Source organism: Plecotus auritus, assembly GCF_963455305.1.
Source record: "Plecotus auritus genome assembly, chromosome: 13".
Taxonomy (NCBI): Eukaryota; Metazoa; Chordata; class Mammalia; order Chiroptera; family Vespertilionidae; genus Plecotus; species Plecotus auritus.
In genome coordinates this window covers 28,730,193-28,750,525 of record NC_137779.1, presented here as the reverse complement: position 1 = coordinate 28,750,525, position 20,333 = coordinate 28,730,193, and the positions used below count along the sequence as shown (strand labels likewise).

The following is a 20,333-nucleotide window of genomic DNA, read 5'->3' as shown; positions in this document are numbered from 1 at the left end:
TTAGGCATATGCAGTAGTGACCACAGAGTCCTGTCCGTTCTTCCCTCGGTTTATCTCTTTCCTTACACCTTTACGTGCTGTGTCATATGAAGCCAATTTAGATTACTTGTTCCAGAAGAATATGGGGCTTTGGGACCCATGGATTGCATAATTAACTTCACTTTCTTTTTTAAAAAAAAATTTTTTTGTATTGATTTCAGAGAGGAAGGGAGAGAAAGAAAGAGAGAGAGAGAGAGAGCTAGAAACATCCATGATGAGAGAGAATCATGGATCGGCTGCCTCCTGCACACCCCCTGCTGGGGATCAAGCCCGCAACCTGGGCAGGTGCCCTGACTGGGAATGGAACCGTGACCTCCTGGTTCATAGGTGGATGCTCAACCACTGAGTCATGCTGGTCAGGCAGTTTCACTTTCAAAGGTTGTAATTCCTTGGTCAGGAATCTTATCTGATCTGTAAGGGACTCTTACCTCCTGTCCCTCCTGATTCTTTTCTGGCCCTTTCACCTCTGTCCTTCTCCTCCTTGTCCCCTGTCATCGCTCCCTAATCCTCACCCCACCTGGTCACATCTTCTTACAGACCCTGCCTTTCCACGCAGAGAACACCCCGCTCTGCACCTCCAGTTCTCACCCTCATTCCCACACTCCATCTGACCAGCACTGACCACCGGAGGGCCAGGGTCTCAGGGCATCCGAGAGAAGGGTTAAAGGTCCCGTGCCCAGGAGCCGGTTCTGATAGCGAGCCCCACCTGCTCGAGGCTGATCATTAACCCAGAGCTCCTATAAGGAAAGGGCCCCTCCTGGGCCTGGGGACAGCACCGCCCGCAGCCATGGCCAGCACCGTGAGCCCCAGCACCGTGACCGGGACCCCGGGCCCCCCCGAGATGTCAGAGCGCATCCGAAACGCCGCCGACATCTCCGTCATTGTCATCTACTTTGTGGTAGTGATGGCTGTCGGGCTGTGGGTACGTAGGAGCCCAGTGGGGGTTTGGGGTGGGCGCATGGCTTGGGGTAAAACATCTAAGGGAGGGAAAAGTGACGAAGCTGAGAGAACATTCACAGCTGTCCCAGCTGTCATTGTCCGCCTCTCAGAATCATTTTCTTGTTTAAAAAGTATTTTTTTATTGATTTCAGAGAGGAAGGGAGAGGGAGAGAGAGAAACATCAATGATGAGAGAGAATCATTGATTGGCTGCCTCCTGCACGCCCCCCACTGGGGATTGAGCCTGCAACCCAAGCACATGCCCTTGACTGGAATTGAACCTGGGACCCTTCAGTCTGCAGGCCGACGCTCTACCCACTGTGCCACACCAGCCAGGGCAGAATCATTTTCTTGTATGCAACATCAATAATGCTGACACTGGCTTACTTTCTTCTCCTAACCCCATCCAGTGCATGGGGCCAGCCCTGGGAACTGCAGGCTTAACCTGTTCAGCATCTCCAGCACATGGCAGATTGAACAAGGGCATTGTTTTTTTTTTTAAATATTTTTATTATTATTTTTATTATTTTTTTATTGATTTCAGAGAGGAAGGGAGCGGGAGAGAAATATCCATGATGAGAGAGAATCATGGATTGGCTGCCTCCTGCATGCCCCTACTGGGGATGGAGCCCGAAACCCAGGCCTGTGCCCTGACTGGGAGTGGAACTGGGACCTCCTGGTTCATAGGTCGATGCTCAACCACTGAGCCACACTGGCCGGGCGACATTGATTTTCTTATCTCACTTCTTTTATTTCCCTTTGTTATTTTCTCGCTTTCTACCATAGTTGAGTTGGATGCTTCATTCGCTGATGTTCCTTCTTTGTTTTGGTAATGGATTGGAGGCCACAGATTTTCTTCCACACACACAGCTTCAGAGACCCCTCCTCACAGCGATTTCCTGCTTTGTATTGTGGGCAGTGTTACAGATATCCCCCCCCCCATTGTCTTCTTAAATGAAACTAAACAGCAATTGGGCCAAACGTGGAGAAATATAATCCCTGAAGTCCCTGGGGTTCTGTGAAACTCATTTGGAGGGCCTTTAAAAATCGGTGCTACGTCGCATCTCCAGGAAAATGTTTCTCTCTTCCGGAGAGCTGGAAAGGGTCAGTTCCATCGGCGCCGTGACCCCGGCACCTGGGGCACCTGGGGTGCGGCGGCTGTGGTCTGACCGCCCCACGTCTTCCCTCCGCGCAGGCCACGCTGAAGACCAACCGGGGCACCGTTGGGGGCTTCTTCCTGGCTGGCCGGGACATGGTCTGGTGGCCGGTGAGTGGGCAGAGCTTCCGGGAGATGAACTGTGTGTGTGTGTGTGTGTGTGTGTGTGTGTGTGTGTGAGTGTGTGAGAGTGTGTGTGAGTGTGTGTGTGTGTGAGTGTGTGTGTGAGTGTGTGTGTGTGTGAGTGTGTGTGAATGTGTGTGTGTGTGAGTGTGTGAGTGTGTGTGTGAGTGTGTGTGTGTGAGTGTGTGTGTGTGTGAGTGTGTGTGAATGTGTGTGTGTAAGAGTAAAGAAAACATTGGGTGTACTCATTTTTTTTTCAGAGAGGGAGAGGGGGAAGGGGGAGGGGGAGGAGAGGGGAGGGGGAGAGGGGAGTGGGGGGAAGGGGAGGGGGAGGAAGATGAACATCAATGATGAGAGAGAATCATGGATCGGCTGCCTCCTGCACGCCCCCTACTGGGGATCGAGCCCACAACCCGGGCGTGTGTCTTGACGGGTGGAAATGGAACCGTGACCTCCTGGTTCATAGGTGGACACACCCCACCACTGAGCCGCGCCCGCTGCGCTAGATGTTTTTGTTAACCACCCAAACGGAAGAAATCTTCTTGGCTCACCAGCCATGGGGAAGCCGGGTCAGCCCCGGGCGTAGCTGGCTGGCTCCCGGCCTGAGGGGTGGCCACGGAAGCCTCGCCACAATCCCTGCGCCCAGGAAGCCTGCTGGCGTCTCTGAGCTCTGATCCACGCCGGTGCTCTTGGATTCCAGATGGGCGCCTCCCTCTTCGCCAGCAACATCGGCAGCGGCCACTTCGTGGGGCTGGCGGGCACCGGGGCGGCCTCGGGCATCGCCACGGCGGTCTTTGAGTGGAATGTAAGTGACGTCATGGGCGAGGGCAGTAAGGGCGGACTGGCCGCCTTTCTTGTCTGACTCCGAGGCCGAGAGACAGCGCGGCCCCCCCCCCTCCTCTCCCCCCCCTCCTCTCCCCCCCCCCCCCCCCCCCCCCGCCAGGCCTCTGACGCCAGCCTCTCTGCCTGGCTTCCTGCAGGCCCTGCTGCTGCTGCTGGTGCTCGGGTGGTTCTTCGTCCCCATCTACATCAAGGCAGGCGTGAGTGCCCGCAGGGGTCCTGGGCGGCATCCGTTTACGTGCTCGTTCTCCCTGCTCAGCGGGAGACCTGGGGGACACCTGGGGGAGACCCAGGGGAGACCCGGGGGACACCTGGGGGAGACCCGGGGGAGACCTGGGGGACACCTGGGGGAGACCCGGGGGAGACCTGGGGGACACCTGGGGGACACCTGGGGGACACCTGGGGGACACCTGGGGGAGACCCGGGGGACACCTGGGGGACACCTGGGGGACACCCGGGGAACACCTGGGGGAGACCAGGGGAAGGCCTGGGGGAGACCCAGGGGACACCTGGGGGAGACCTGGGGAAGGCCTGGGGGAGACCTGGGGGACACCTAGGGGAGACCTGGGGGAGACCCGGGGGAGACCCGGGGGAGACCCGGGGGAGACCGTTGTCCCAGGGTCTCTGGGCTTCCAGTGGCCCAGATCCTCTGCGTGCTGCCAGGCTGCTCTGGCGAACGGCTCAGCCAGCCGCCCCTGGCCTTCCCCGCCGCGAGGCCCCCATTCGCCCACGTCCTCGCCAACTGGGGCGTTTTCCTTCCTCCCGGTTCGTGCTGTTCTGACACGTGTAAGCGGTTTCTCCTTGTGATGGGGGTGGGATGTACCGCAGCTGCGCTGGCTTCCCTTCCGCCTGCTCTGTCTCTCTGGGCCTTTTTCTGTTTTTTAACATATTTTTATTGATGTCAGAGAGGCAGGGAGAGGGAGAGAGAGAAACATCCATGAGGAGAGAGAATCACAGATCGGCTGCCTCCTGCACACCCCCCACTGGGGATCATACCTGGGCCTGTGCCCTGACCGGGAATCGAACCCTGACCTCCTGGGTTCCTGGGTCCACGCACAACCGCTGAGCTGCACCCGGCCAGGCCGGGAGTAACGTGTTCACTAGACTGCCCCGTCTGGGTGAAAATCATAGACATCACCCACTGAGCGCTGCCCTGCGTTTGGCGGCGGCATGGGTATCACATCCACGTCCTCGGAGAACCCTGCTGTCCAGACGACAGGAGCGGCGTCCGGAGAGAGGGCCGCTCGTAAACGTTACAGTTCTAGTCAGTGTCGGCGCCGGGAGCCTGTCCCAAGGTCGTCCGATCCCAGCGCCCGTGTCCACCCGGCCTAGCTGCTTTCCCGAGAGACGATGCCTCCCTCCCCTCGATTCCCGAGGCGCCCGCCGCCCTGCACAGGCCCGCACAGGCCCGCCCCGCACAGGCCCGCACAGGCCCGCACAGGCCCGCCGCCCCGCACAGGCCCGCCCCGCACAGGCCCACCGCCCTGCACAGGCCCACCCCGCACAGGCCCGCACAGGCCCGCCGCCCTGCACAGGCCCGCCCCGCACAGGCCCGCACAGGCCCGCACAGGCCCACAGCCCCGCACAGGCCCGCACAGGCCCACTGCCCCGCACAGGCCCGCCGCCCCGCACAGGCCCGCCCCGCACAGGCCCGCCCCGCACAGGCCCGCACAGGCCCGCACAGGCCCGCACAGGCCCGCACAGGCCCACATAGGCCCGCACAGGCCCACATAGGCCCGCACAGGCCCGCTGCCCCGCACAGGCCCGCCGCCCCGCACAGGCCCACATAGGCCCGCACAGGCCCGCCGCCCTGCACAGGCCCGCCGCCCCGCACAGGCCCGCACAGGCCCACATAGGCCCGCACAGGCCCACATAGGCCCGCACAGGCCCACATAGGCCCGCACAGGCCCACAGCCCCGCACAGGCCCGCCGCCCTGCACAGGCCCACACAGGCCCGCCGCCCCGCACAGGCCCGCACAGGCCCGCCGCCCCGCACAGGCCCGCACAGGCCCGCACAGGCCCGCACAGGCCCACTGCCCCGCACAGGCCCACAGCCCCGCACAGGCCCGCCGCTGAGTCCCTGCCGGGGTGTCCGCAGGTGATGACCATGCCCGAATACCTCAAGAAGCGCTTCGGGGGGAAGCGACTCCAGATCTACCTCTCCGTCCTCTCCCTCTTCATCTGCGTGGCTTTGAGGATCTCGGTGAGTTCCCTGCTCCTGGCGTGTTAAGCTTTGTTTTAAAATGTATATATTTTGTATTGCTTTCCGAGAGGAAGGGAGAGGGAGGGAGGGAGAGAAACATCCATGATGAGACAGAATCATGGAGCCGCTGCCTCCTGCCCGCCCCACACTGGGATCGAACCCGCAGCCCGGGCCTGTGCCCTGACCGGGAATCGAACCGGCAGCCTCTGGGTGCACAGGACAGCACCCAACCAACTGAACCACACCAGCCAGGGCCCTTCATTTTTTTTCTTTTTTAATCTAAGGCTGCCCCTACAAAATATACTTCACAAATACGTGTTGGAAGAATTCTAAAGTCGTTGTGTGTGTTTTTTAATTAAATTCCTTGGCGATAACCATGGAGGATGGCAGGAAGGAGTCTGAAGAGTCAGCAGCACGTGGAGAGAACAAAGAGAGGGATGCTCGCGCTGCTGGCCCATCAGGGACTCAGGAGGTCACGGCCTCGGCGCAGGGTCCAGGCCGCTCCCGCGGGGGGAGGCTGACTCCCGGGACCTCCTGTGCGTGAGGCACTCCGTGCCGGGGAGCGAGGAGCCCCTGCACTAGGAGTTCACCGTGTGGTTAAGGAGTTAAGCATTTAACCAGAGCCCGAGCCAGTGTGGCTCGTCGGCCCGTGGACCACAGGGTCCCGGGTTCGAATACAGCCAAGGGCACGTACCTCAGTTGCAGGCTTGTTCCCTGGCCCTGGTTGGGGCATGTACGGGAGGCAGCCAATCGCTGTGCGTGTCTCTCTCTGTGTCTCTCCCCCTCCCTTCTGCTCTCTCCTAAAAAATCAATGGAGAGCCCTAGCCAGTGTGGCTCAGTGCATAGAACATCCGCCTGCGGACTGAAGGGTTCTATCCCCAGTCAGGGCACATGCCTGGGTTGTCTGCTCAATCCCCAATAGGGGGCGTGCAGGAGGCAGCCGATCCATGATTCTCTCTCATCATTGATGTTTCTATCTCTCCCTCTCCCTCCCTCTCTGAAATCAATAAAAATATACTTAAAAAAAGAGAGAGAGAGAGAGAGGTTGAGGCTATGGGCTGAGGGACCTGCCTGTCCCCTTATAGTCAGACATATTCTCTGGAGCCATATTCATCAAGCTGGCCCTGGGGCTGGACCTTTACCTGGCCATCTTCATCCTCCTGGCTATCACCGCCATCTACACCATCACGGGTGAGTCCACTGCGTGCTGCGCTCTGCCCTGCTCTCTTCTGCCCGCCTCACCCCGACCGGCAATGAGCAACCCCCGCGCCAGCCTTGTCACCGCCAAGGCGAGGCCATCCCTCCCTTCATTCCCGCTCTGGGCGTCAGGCACAGCCAGGAGACACACGAGCAGATCCGGGAACGCGGGCCCTCGGCGTCAGTGCGGGTCACCCTGATGGAGGCTAACGCTCTGAGGGGTGGGGCAGGGGACCGCTGTTGGGCTCTGCGATGTGTCGCGTACCCAGGTTGGCATCTGGAATTCAGTGTGTCATACCCATGGGAGGCCAGGAGGAAAGAGCAGCTCAAACATGAGAGGGGCAAACCCGAGGCAGGGCCCAGATGACTACCTGAGCGTGGTGGTGGCCCTGAAGGGCAGCGTCAGAAAGGGGGGACGGGAACGGTGGGTTGGTGGTGGGGAGAAGGTGTGTGGCAGCGATTCAAACAGGTTTCCATGAACCAAATACATGGGTGGGGTGTCTCATGCACACTCACTTACGCAAAGTGAACGCTCCCGGCTCAGCTGGGAAAAAAAAATAAAGGAAAGGTAAAAGCTTGCACCCTCAAGACAGTGCTGGGACCACGTTATGCAGTGAGCGTGCGTCTCAGAATAAGTGAGGGTGAGGGCACGGATCTCCTGTGCGCAGGCCCCGTCTTGTTTCCCCCTGACTCTCTCACAAAAGCAAGGCTGGGTTTCCCTGTCTGACTCTGACTTGGCGGCTACGAGCCCAGGGAGTCTAGAGTTGAAAGAGAAGCTGTTCCTGCTGCTGGTGGCGGTGGTTAGACGACATTGCAGCCAAACGCAGGTCGGCAGTAATAGACGGTATTCCACTAATGAGACAGGGACATGTTCCAACGGTAGAAAACAAATAGCGTCGTCCAGTCTTTCCTGTGCGACATGGAGTGAATTGAGGGATTGTGATGGGAGCTTCTCATGATATTAAAACGTGCCCTGGCCCGCTACTTCATATCCAGAAGCGCACACAAAGGTAGAACGCCACCATAACTCGTGAAACGTTGAGTCAAGGCAAGGGGAAGAAGACAGAAGGACCAGTGACAGACGTACATCCCAAGGAGACAATGATGCCGCCGGGAGCTGGTGGCCCAGCCAGGAGCTTGCGACTGTTTTCTGCTGAGTCGTTGGCGGGGTTTGGGTAGCAGGGATCCTAAAGGTGAAGGCAAGCGGGGGAGGGCACCCGAGTCAAACGTCCAGGCTCCTGTTCCTCTCTCCGCAGGGGGCCTGGCCTCGGTTATTTACACCGACACCCTGCAGACCATCATCATGCTGATAGGCTCGTTCATCCTCATGGGCTTTGGTACGTGACGGCCGTGGGAACAGAGCCCTGGGGGTGGAAGTCATGGGGCTTGTGGGTCCCGAGAGGATCCCGAGAATACGACCAGGCTGATGGGCGGTGCTGGAGTCCTTCCACCACGCGGGGGGGGGGGGGTCATTAGGGAAACTGGGGGTCTTACGTTTCTGTGGGACATTGTCTTGTGGCCGATGCTGTTTCAGCGTTTGCCAAAGTCGGAGGCTATGAGAGTTTTACGGAGAAGTATATGCATGCCATCCCGTCCATCGTCGAAGGCGACAACCTGACCATTAGCCCCACGTGCTACACCCCTCGGCCAGACTCCTTCCACATCTTCCGAGACGCTGTCACCGGGGACATCCCGTGGCCAGGAATGATCATAGGAATGACCATTATTGCTGTGTGGTACTGGTGCACAGACCAGGTAAAGCATGAGCGTGTGTGTGTGCGTGTGCATGTGCGTGTGTGTGTGTGTGTAAGACTGAGTGCGTGTATGTGTGTGCGAGTGTGTGTGTGTAAGACTGAGTGCGTGTGTGTGTGACTGAATGTGTGTGTGTGCATGCGTGTGTGTGTAAGACTGAGTGCGTGTGTGTGACTGAATGTGTGTGTGTGCATGTGCGTGTATGTGTGTAAGACTGAGTGTGTGTGTGTGACTGAATGTGTGTGTGTGCTTGTGTGCGTGTCTGTGTGTGTGTAAGACTGAGTGCGTGTGTGTGACTGAATGTGTGTGTGCATGCGTGTGTGTGTAAGACTGAGTGCGTGTGTGTGACTGAATGTGTGTGTGTGCATGTGCGTGTATGTGTGTAAGACTGAGTGTGTGTGTGTGACTGAATGTGTGTGTGCTTGTGTGCGTGTCTGTGTGTGTATAAGACTGAGTGCGTGTGTGTGTGACTGAATGTGTGTGCGCGTGTGCACGTGTGTGTGTGCGTGAGCGTGTGTGACTGAGTGTATGTGTGAATACCTTTATGTTGTTCTTTTTCTTCTAGAAAATAATCTAGTTTCACCATTTAAAAAGTCAAATACTTTGCCTTAGCCCCGTGGTCTGCAAACGGCGGCTCGCGAGCCACATGCGGCTCTTTGGCCCCTTGAGTGTGGCTCTTCCACAAAATACCACAGCCTGGGCAAGTCTATTTTGAAGAAGTGGCGTTAGAAGAAGTTTAAGTTTAAAAAATTTGGCTCTCCAAAGAAATTTCCATCGTTTTACTGTTGATATTTGACTCTGTTGACTAATGAGTTTGCCGACCACTGCCCTAGCCGGTTTGGTTCAGTGGATAGAGTGTCAGCCTGCAGACTGAAGGGTCACAGGTTTGATTCCGGTCAGGACACATGCCTGGGTTACGGGCTTGATCCCCAGTGGGGGGCGTGCAGGAGGCAGCTGATCAATGATTCTCTCTCATCATTGATGTTTCTGTCTCTCTCTCCCTCTCCCTTCCTCTCTGTAGTCAATATAAATATACTTTTTTTAAATATATTTCTTTATTGACTTCAGAGAGGGAGAGAGAGTGATAGAGAGATAGAAACATCAATGATGAGAGAGAATCATTGATTGGCTGCCTCCTGCACGCCCCCAACTGGGGATTGTGCCCACAACCTGGGCATGTGCCCTTGGCTGGAATCGAACCTGGGACCCTTCAGTCTGCAGGCTGACGCTCTATCCACTGAGCCAAACCGGCTAGGGCTAAATATACTTTTTAAAAAAGAAAAGAAAGAAGGAACCCTATTTACAGATGAGAAACCTGAAATTCACAGAAGTCAAATGCTCATGTAGGAGAAGCAGGGATCCAAATCCGGATTTTACTCCAAAGCTCATTCTTCTCTCGTCATCATCCCCCTTCTTATTGGCACGCTAATCCCTGAAGAGGCGTGCCCCTCCCGTGACACGTCCTCCGGTTGTCCCATGACGAGGCCGTGTTCTCCCGCAGGTCATTGTGCAGCGCTGCCTGTCCGGCAAGGACATGTCTCATGTGAAGGCCGCCTGCATCATGTGTGGGTACCTGAAGCTGCTGCCCATGTTCCTCATGGTGATGCCAGGAATGATCAGCCGCATCCTGTACACAGGCAAGTCCTGAGTCCCTAAGGTCTCATCATTTATGCTTGAATTACGAACTGTGGTTTTAAGGTGTTTTAAGTCAGCTAAGAGTAACTACTAATGTTGAAAATCTCCCTTAAAAATCTTTATTATGCCCTAGCCGGTGTAGCTCAGCAGATAGAGCGTCGGCCTGCAGACCAAAGGGTCCCGGGTTCGATCCTGGTCAAGGGCATGTACCTTGGTTGCAGGCTCCTCCCCAGCCCGGGCCCTGGTCGGGGCACATGTAGGAGGCAACTAATCGATATGTTTCTCTCACATCAATGTTTCTCTGTGTCTTTCCCTCTCTCTTCCACTCTCCCTAAAAAGCAATGGAAAAATATCCTCCGGTGAGGATCAACAAAAATAAATAAATAAATAAATAAATAAATAAATAAATAAATAATAACTGCCATCTTTTCTTAAAAAAAAAAAAGATGTGTTATGAGGAGTCAAGGAAACATAGCAGAATATTTCTTGCCTAATCCAGGACCACTGGTGTTTATTGGGCCAGTCCATCAGAGAGCACTAACCTCACTTCATGTCTTCTCAATGGGGCATGGAGAAAACGTGTTTATTTACCTGAAAACCTGTGAAGATGAGCATCACGTGACCGGCATTCCCGCCTATGGCAACGTTAGAGTGTTGTCTATAGCAATAAAGAACGGATAGATATCCAACAAGGAGGGCGTAGCCAAAGATATGATCGTTCACTATCTCAAAACTTGGGACAATGCTGGCGTCGTTATGTTGGATGGAAACAGCAGACGATAAAATATCACCTCGACAGTGACTGTAGTTGTGCAATAAGCACATTTCTCTCCGGAACAGGATTAGAAAGGAACGATAAACTAAGAGAAGCTATGTGCGAAGGGGTTAGTATTCTGGGTGACTTTTTATATCCAATTTTTCTATCTGTTTTCATAGTGTCATTTTAGCTAAAATACCAGCAAGGTATTGTGCAACTGCCACGATGAATGAGGAGGCATCATGCCACCGGGGGCAGTCACCCCAACATCACAAGTGGCACCTCTTCTTAGATGTGGGAGAAAGACACTGGGCTGAACGATTGCGCACAGGGCCAGCTGCCCGAGTGCTGTGCTGCTGTTGTTCTATCTGTGGAGTTCTGTGCTCCGCGGAGGACGTACGCTCTTGCGGCTTTCCTGGAGGAGGGGATCGCTCCCTCTAATGCTCTAATGCTCCAGCTGGGCCACATCCCAAGGCAGAGCCTGCCCCGCAGGAAAGTGCCAGGGGAGCTACAGCTGTGACACTTCGCAAGGTGTGTTCTAGCCAAAGAGGAAGCAGGTCGATGGTATGCAGTTCAAGGTTGAGCCTCAATTTCCAGGCAAACGTCTTTCCTCTAACTCATGATCTTACAACTTGTCTCTGTGGCCAGTGGTTATAGATCTTCCCTGTCTGGGCCCCACTCACTGAACCCACTTATCTGGCTTCCTCTTCAGAGAAGGTGGCCTGTGTTGTACCCTCTGAGTGTGTGAAACACTGTGGCACCGAAGTCGGCTGCACGAACTATGCCTACCCAATGCTGGTGATGGAACTGATGCCTGACGGTAAGAAAACGTCTTGCTCAGGTAAATGGGTAAAGAAAGTGTGATGAGCCCTGGCCGGTGTTTCTCAATGGTTAGAGTGTCGGCCTATGAGCCAGAGGGTCTCAGGTTTGAGTCCCAGTTTAGGGCACGTACCTGGGTTGATGGTTCCATCCCTGCCCCGAGTCACTGCTCCTTGTGAGTGTGGGAGGCAACCAATCGATGTGTCTCTCTCAAAGACAAATACTGCACGATGTCACTTATATGTGGAGTCTAAAGAAATAGAGAAGTAGAATGGTGGTTGCCAGGGGATGGGGAATGGGGAATAGGAAGATATTGGTCAAAGGATACAAACGTTCGGTGATGATATGGATAAGTTCTGGAGACTCCAGCATAAAGACTGCAGTTAATAATAATGTCTTGTGTACTTGAAATTTACTAAGAAAATAGATCTCAAGTATTCTCACAACAAAACAAGATATTAGTTACTGTGTGGGGTGATGACTGGGTTAATTAGCTTGATTGTGGTAACCATTCACAGTGTGAGTGTGTGTGTGTGTGTGTGTGTGTGTGTATACTGTATATATATATCAAAACATCATGTCATACACCTTAAATACATGCAATTTTTGTCAATAATTCTTTCTTCCATTAATTCAGTTGTCTTCGTCAGACATTTCTTGAGACATCTCTCCCATAGGCTACCAAATATAATCCCTATTAGAAGAATCCTTACTCCCTAAGATTCGAGATAATCATGATCGTTTAAATGATAGATTTGTCAATAAAAGAGTTTCATAGCCCAAAATAAACAACCAAACAAAATAGAAACAGACTCATCGATACAGAGGACAGACTGATGGTTGCCAGAGAGGATGGGGGTTGAGGGACTGGGTGAGAAAAAGGTGAAGGGATGAAGAAGCACAAACAGGTGGTTATGAAATAGTCACAGGGATGCAAAGCACAGCGTAAGGAATATAGTCAATAACATTGCAATGACTCGGAATGGTGCCAGCTGGGTACTGGGAATACAGGGGGGAGCACTTTGTCATTATTTGACCACTGTGCCATACCCCTGAAACTAATACAAAATAATGTGAAATAGAAGTTCTCATTTAGCCCAGCCAACTCGATCCCCAGTGCTGAGCGTGCAGGAGGCAGTTGATCAGTGATTCTCTCTCATCATTGGTGTTTCTCTCTCTCTCTCCCTCTGTAAAATCAATAAAATTTTTTAAGTTATAATTTAAAGAGTTGCACAGCCATGAGCTTATAAACTCAGAGAACTAGAGGTTAACTATTTATCAGGAAGCCAACAGTTCCTCAAAAAAGAAAGATGGTACCACACTGTTTCCTGTCTTCCAAATTTAGGTTCCAGCAAATAAGCTGTAAGTTTGTATTTAGAACTAAAATTCTATACTGGATTATTCTCAAGTCACCAGATATTCTTACACTGGAAATATGCAGAAAATGCTACACGATGGCATGTATTCATGGGCACATCAGTTAGGAAACAGTCCGCGTGACACTGTTACCTTTGAACAGCCCTCTGGTTTTGGCAAGGAGATCACAGCTCATGGCATCCGGTTCCTAACGCGTGGTTGCCTCCTCTTCCGGCTGCAGGGCTGCGAGGCCTGATGCTGTCAGTCATGCTGGCGTCTCTCATGAGCTCCTTGACCTCCATCTTCAACAGCGCCAGCACCCTCTTCACCATGGACCTCTACACCAAGATCCGGAAGCAGGCCTCGGAGAGAGAGCTCCTCATAGCTGGACGGTGAGAGAACCCTGGTTTCTGTCTTAAATTTCTCTGGAAAGGTAGAGACGTAGACGTGAAATAGAGCCTCTTCATGTTGGGGTTCAGAGAAACTACTCAGAGTTCTAGAGTGGGGAAAGGGACATGCGAGGACATTGAACCCAACTCTCTCTCTTTCCAGATACGAAATTTGGGGCCATACTTTCCAAGGAAATAGTTGCTTTTTCAGCTTTTCAAATGCCTCTCATTGTCTCTTTACTCTTCCCCTCACACCCGCTCCCAACCACATCTTCGTGAAATCCCATCAAGGTCTTTCATGGGTGATAAAGTTTCCATCTACTCTCACATGTTAAGGCATCATCTCTAGAAGTTTCCATGCATATCACAGGCAGGAAGTAACAGATTAGGGACCTTCACACACTACTACAGATGAGTTTGCCAACTGCATTCATTAAAAACGGGGTGACAAGAGAAACTAAGCACCTCTTTAAAAGATGGTGCGTTGCTGACGGTAGTAACAATCGCTTTGGTAAATGAAGCACCTGGGAAAATTCCAAGGGCTCGGTTGGTCCAGATCATGACTCTGGATAAATCCATCCGGAGGGAAGACCAGGAAGGCCTCTGTGTTCCTGTGGGAGAAAAAGCGTTCGGCTAGAATTCAGTAGGTCCAGGATGCAGTAGTCCACGGATGGGGCAACCATCTTGACTATGAATCCCCTCTAAGTCTCAATGATCAGTTAATGAGTTTCTCTTTTCCTCTCTTTCTTATCAAATGCCTACTATCTCCCAGAATACAAATATGAAAAAATGGCATATATATGTAAAATAATTTCATGCTTCATGGGATTTATGCCTTTGTGGGGAAGATAGATCATAAATATGTTCTCCATCTGGTGACAAAAAAATGCTAGAAAGATGCCCAGTCGGTGTGGCTCAGTGGTTGAGCATCTACCTAGGAACCAGGAAGTCACAGGTTTGATTCCCGTCAGGGCACATGCTCGGGTTGTGGGCTCCATCCCCAGTGGAGGGTGTGCAGGAGGCAGCAGATCCATGAGTCTCTCTCATCACTGATGTTTCTCTCTCTCTCCCCCTACCTCTCTGAAATCAATAAAAATATATTTTAAAAGCACTAAGAAGAAAATTAAAGCAATGGGGACTAACTTAAGATGGTGCTCAGGGGGTCCTCACGGAAGAAGTGGCATTTGAGCAGAGCCCTGGGGAGAGTGTGGGGGGAACCTCGAGGCTCAATGTGGAGGAGCAGTAGGTGCTGCCGGCAGCCCTCCACAGTCACGTGTGGGGCGTGTGTGAGGACAGCAAGAGGAGAGGTTGGCCCGTGAGAGCGATAGGAAACAAAGCAGAAAGGTGGGGGTCGGGGAGATCATGCAGGCTACGCGGGCCGTAAGAGGACTTTGGATTTTATTCTGCGTGTGACAGCAAACAGCTGAAGATAAGAGAGCACGGGAGACACACCATTTGCTTTCGGGTGATGATGGCAGTGACCATGGGAGGTGTTATTTCTCGAATCTTTACTGTGTTCCAGGCCCTGTGCTCGGACCGCCCATGATTTATCACGCTTAGTTATTGCAAGGTTGCAGAAGGTTTGTAGAGCTTAAATGAGACCCTGTGCCTCAGTCTCCCGCCCAAATGCTTGTCCCCCGTCCTCCCAACTCCCACCTTTCTGTTTCAGGTGAGCACAGACAAGCGGTGGCCTTTTACAGAGCATCCCATAAATTATCATTACTTGTTTATTCATATGACAAGCACAGAAGAATATGGCGAAGTTTTTAAAAAATGAATGAGTCTTGTTCCCTGACCGCCCCCTCCCCCCCCCCCAGGAGCAAAACCAAATAGATTTTTACTGCATCTCAATATTTTAACCAATTCCTTCTACCCACCAAGGTACTCAAGCAGCAAAAACACACAAATCAGCATTTCTGGCCAGTTCCCTCAGCATTCTGGGACAGAGGATATTTTCACTCTAAAGCGTGCATCCTGACTCAGTTTCTCTCAAGCTGGGGAAAAAGCCCAAAATAGGAGTCTGCTTTCCGGGTCCTACAAATAATTACTTACAACCAGTGCTGTGTGTTTCTTTTTCTAATTGCTATCGTGCATGAACTGCATTAGAGACTTATTAACCAAACGCTGACATTGGAACTGCTTTTATAAATGAATACTTAATCTCATCGTTGAAGCTATTATGACTGATTAGAGGCTATCAATTGCTTTATTGGCATTTTCCTCGCAGATCGTCATAAGCAATGGCCTGGCATGAGGTCAAGGAGCTTGAAGTTCTTTGTGGGGGGAGGGGGGCGGGAATCAATGAATGGCCCCAAGAATGAACTCAAGAACTAAAGCATTGCCCTGACTGGTTTGGCTCCGTGGATAGAGCATCGGCCTGCGGACGGAAAGGTCCCAGGTTTGATTCCGGTCAAGGGCATGTACCTTGGTTGCAGGCACATCCCCAGTAGGAGGTGTGCAGGAGGCAGCTGATCGAGGTTTCTCTCCCATCAATGTTTCTGACTCTCTATCCGTCTCCCTTCCTCTCTGTAAAAAATCAATGAAATATATATTTTTTTTAAAAAAGAACTAAAGGACAGTGGACATACCAGTGATGCTTCCGCTTACTAATCCCATCCTTTTGTTCGCTTCCCAGGCTGTTCATCATCCTATTACTTGTCATCAGCATTCTGTGGGTCCCGCTGGTACAAGTCTCTCAAAACGGACAGCTGTTTCACTACGTGGAATCCATCTCCAGCTACCTTGGGCCGCCCATCGCCGCTGTCTTCCTGCTCGCCGTCTTCTGCAAACGAGTCAATGAACAGGTGAGGGGCAGCGCGGAGCCTTCTTTTCCTGCTGGAGTGAGAAAAACGTCTTTCTTCCGCTGGGAGGAAAATGCATCCTTTCCACCCAATTTATACAACTCAGGGCCCGTCAGCTCTGCAAGTGGTGGGTCACGTACGTCATCGTTCTGTTCATTCTACAAAATAAGTCACACGTTTTTGAATCTCTGTGCAACATAAAAGTCAAGGGAAACTTAAGCTTGGGTCAAAGTAGACTGTACAGGTTTCCCCCGCTATCCGTAAGCCGAAATGGCATAAAGGGAAGAGGCATTTTACCCTTGATGTATATGGAAATTTTTTGAGCATTTCAGTCGCAAAAAAAAAAAAAAATACCCTCTCTTATGCTTTTTTTTTTAAACTTTTTTTAAAAATACATATTTTTATTGATTTCAGAGGGGAAGGGAGTGGGAGGGAGAGATAGAAACATCAATAATGAAAGAGAATCATTGACCGGCTGCCTCCTGCACGCCCCCTAGTGGGGATCGAGTTCACAACCCGGGCATGTGCCCTTGGCTAGAATCAAACCCAGGACCCTTCTGTCTGCAGGCCAACGCTCTATCCACGGAGCCAAACCAGCTAGGGGCCCTACCTCTCTTGGGCTTTTGATACATGAGGACACATCTTGCTAATGCACTCACAGAACAACTCCAGATGAAGCACAGACGCTCACAGACACAGCGCAAAGCTAGGCGGCCTGACGCTGAGATGCTGGGTGTGGTTCCGGGGAAGGAGCTTGGGGGGGGGTCACTCTCCTTGCTCCCCTGCATTGTGCCTCTGTAAGGGCTCACCGAAAACAAACGCTGACAGCTCATTTCGACTTTTTTCCTAGAAGTAAAAACCCTCTAGAAATCCCTTTCCTTCAGCGAAAACAGGTACTAACGTAGGTCTTTCGGGAAAGCAAAGGGGCGCATAATGCAAACTCCTGAAAAGCGGGGTGTACCTGTAGTGCCCGCGAGTTGGAGAATGAACAGCGCCGTGGTGTTTCAAGGCCACGGAGGGAAACAGGCCACTAGCAAGCACACGCATGGGCATCTTTTCCCTGCTGTGGTGGCCTTGCCCTCAAGGTTAGCCAGGGATTGGTTCTTTGTTGTTGTTGTTGTTAATCCTTATCCAAAGATACCTTTCCACTGATTTTTAGAGAGAGTGGAAAGGAGGGGGAGAGACAGAAACACCGAGGTGAGAGAGACACATCAATTGGTTACCTCTCATAGGCACCCCAACCAGGGTTGGGGATCAAGCCGCAACCGGTACGTGCCCTTGACCGGAATCGAACCCGGGACCCTTCAGTCCAGAGGCCGGTGCTCTATCCACTGAGCCACACCAGCCAGGCCATGTGTAATTCTTAGTGGAGAAAGCAGGAAGGGTGGTAATTATGAGCTTCTCCTCTCCTCTAAACCCCCTGGTTTTGTTGCTGCTTCTTTTGCAGGGAGCCTTCTGGGGTCTCATCGTCGGGCTGCTGATCGGCCTGTTTCGTATGATTGCAGAGTTTGCCTACGGAACAGGGACGTGCTTGGCTGCCAGTGACTGTCCCAAAATCATCTGCGGCGTGCACTACCTGTACTTTGCCATGATTCTCTTTGCAGTTTGCATCGTGGTCATCCTGGGAGTTTCCCTGCTGACCAAACCCATTCCTGATGTGCATGTGAGTAATGAGAAACAGCTCTATGCTCCTTTTATTTTTGTTAAGTATATTTTTGTTGATTTCAGAGAGGAAGACAGAGGGAGGGAGGGAGAGAGAGAGAGAGAGAGAGAGAGAGAGAGAGAGAGAGAGAAACATCCATGATGAGAGAGAATCACTGATCGGCTGCCTCCTGCACGCCCCCTACTGGGGATGGAGTCCGCAACCCGGGCAGGTGGCCCTTGACCAGGAATCGAATCGTGACCTCCTGGTTCATAGGTCGATGCTCAACCACTGGGCCACGCCGGCCGGGCCAGAAATAATGTAAAACGGTGTGTTTTTGTGAATGAGTGTGGTAGAAGCCCTTTTCTTTGCTGTGTATGGTTTCCCACGCCGTGTGACTTTTTGTACTATATGGTAAATGCTCTGTTACGTTATTGTAAACACTTGCTCATCACGAGCGGGCCTGTCTGTGGTCTCTCGGCAGCTGTATCGCCTGTGCTGGGCTCTTCGGAACCGGACAGAGGAGCGAATCGATTTAGACGCAGACGAGCAGAGACAGGAAGAAGCTGCCGATGATGCCGATGAAGGTAGTGTCTGGTTTGCCTTTGGTTTGAGAACTCTCTCTCTCTTGCTTTGAACTGTTGATTCATCGCTCTAGTGTGTTTGCATGGAGTTGTTTGTCGGATGTTCTCTATGTCAAGAAACTCATTACTACTAAGGATATCACACCCCTTGTGATATAAGATGCAAATGTTTTCCCCAGCTTGTCACTTGTTTGACTTTGTTTATTGGGCTCTATGCTATGCAAAAGTTTTTTATTTTTCTCTTAATATATTTTTATTGATTGCAGAGAGGAAGGGAGAGGGAGAGAGAAACATCAATGATGAGAGAGAATCGTGGATCAGCTGCCTCCTGCATGCCCCCTACTGGGAATGGAGCCTGCAACCTGGGCATGTGACCTGACCGGGAATCGAACCGTGACCTGCAGGTTCACAGGTCTATGCTCAACCACTGAGCCACGCCACCAGCCAGGCTCCATCTATATATATATAAAAGGCTAATGTGCGATGTGTCTCCTTGGGAGTTTGACTGGGAGACCAGGAGTTCAATCGCTCGCTATGATGTGTGCTGACCACCAGGGGGTGGCGTGGAATGAAGGAAGGCCCCAGCCAGCAGCTGGAAGGCCCGGATCGGCCCTGATCGCCAGCCAGGCCTAGGGACCCTGCCTGTGCACGAATTTCATGCACTGGGCCTCTAGTTCTTCTATAAGCGGAGTTATCTGTGTTTTCTCAGGGATATTCCTCTAAGACATAGGAGTAGTTGTTGTCATTCTTTGCCGTCATCGCACAACCTTGACAGGAGTCGGATTTCCAAGCTTTGTGATCATTTGTTTATCTTTCTTTGGTTCAGATGATCCCGGGGAAACGCCTGGGTGTTTCAGGAGAGCCTACGAGGCGTTCTGCGGTTTGCAGAGGAAAGGCCCCAAGCTGAGCAAAGAGGAGGAAGAAGCCCTGAGGAAGAAGCTGACAGACACATCCGAGAAGCCCTTCTGGAGGACCGTGGTGAACGTCAATGCCATCCTGCTGCTGGCCGTGGCCGTCTTTGCCCACGGCTATTTCGCCTGAACCCCACCGGAGCCTCCAGAGGATTTATGACGCAGAGGACATCGCTGGTCTTTCACGTGTGGAGTTTGTTGTGATGCAAAAGGGAGACAAGCAGCTGCTAACTTTATCCAATAGCTCTAGGCATGACTTTGAGCGTTTGCTGTTCCTTTGTGTCAATGGAGAAAGAGTGGATCATTTAGAAAGCCAGTGAGCTGACTCCATATGTGTGTGTGCATAGACTAGGAGAATTGGGGAATAAATTATTTTTGTATGTAGCTCATCGGATAGATTGCCCTGCATCAAACTTGCTTCCTGCTATTTCCAGAGATTTCCAAGTAGAAGGACTACCTCCCCCTACTCTGCCTCGCCTAGGACCCCCTCGTCGGAAAAACAGCGACATTGTCCTCCCCAGTTCACCTTGCTGATCTCAGGGGCTTGAAAAATAGGAATAGTTCCTAGTAGTTGAGGGGAAGTAAGCTGGAAATGACCATGGTGACTATTTTTATGAACTTTTTAGAAATTATTTGTTTCTGCCTTCAATAAACTCATCCCCCACTAAAAGTTAGCATATCGAGCCATTGATTTTCTTAAACCACTTTATTAAAATATAATTCACATACCATAAAATGTATCTATTTCAAGTGTACAGTTCAAATAGGGGGTTGGGGGGCTGGGTGAAAAAAAAAGGTGAAAGGTTATGCAAAAACAACATATATATGCACACACACATACATATAACAATACATAGACACAGACAACAGTATGGAGATAGCCAGAGGGAAAGGGGGAGGGGGAGGGGGAGGGGGGAGGTAAAAGGGGGATAAATGGGTCGGAAAGAGATTTTCTTTGGGGTGCTGAGCGCACAAGGCAGTGGGCAGATGATTTTTTTTTAATATATTTTATTGGTTTTTTACAGAGAGGAAGGGAGAGGGATAGAGAGTTAGAAACATCGATCAGCTGCCTCCTGCACACCCCCTACTGGGGATGTGCCCGCAACCAAGGTACATGCCCTTGACCAGAATCGAACCTGGGGCCCTTGAGTCCGCAGGCCGACGCTCTATCCACTGAGCCAAACTGGTCAG

At 52.0% G+C, this 20,333-nt stretch overlaps 1 protein-coding gene across 2 annotated transcripts; it reads left to right on the top strand.

The window, feature by feature from the left end:
• Positions 1-826: 826 nt before the first annotated feature.
• LOC308238303 (solute carrier family 5 member 4) lies at positions 827-19,272 on the top strand (the record flags this gene model as incomplete). Of its 2 annotated transcripts, none has more annotated exons than XM_080650011.1 (15): positions 827-961; positions 2,173-2,244; positions 2,957-3,061; positions 3,237-3,296; positions 5,195-5,299; positions 6,385-6,490; positions 7,753-7,833; positions 8,031-8,251; positions 9,750-9,885; positions 11,353-11,460; positions 13,057-13,207; positions 15,840-16,008; positions 17,453-17,668; positions 18,132-18,234; positions 19,058-19,272. In XM_080650011.1, the coding sequence occupies 15 exons, from the start codon at positions 827-829 to the stop codon at positions 19,270-19,272; spliced, it is 1,983 nt and encodes a 660-aa protein (XP_080506137.1). The 2 variants fall into 2 exon arrangements, with proteins under 2 accessions (XP_080506137.1, XP_080506138.1); XM_080650012.1 differs by having other exon boundaries at positions 878-961; positions 18,132-18,237.
• Positions 19,273-20,333: the final 1,061 nt, after the last annotated feature.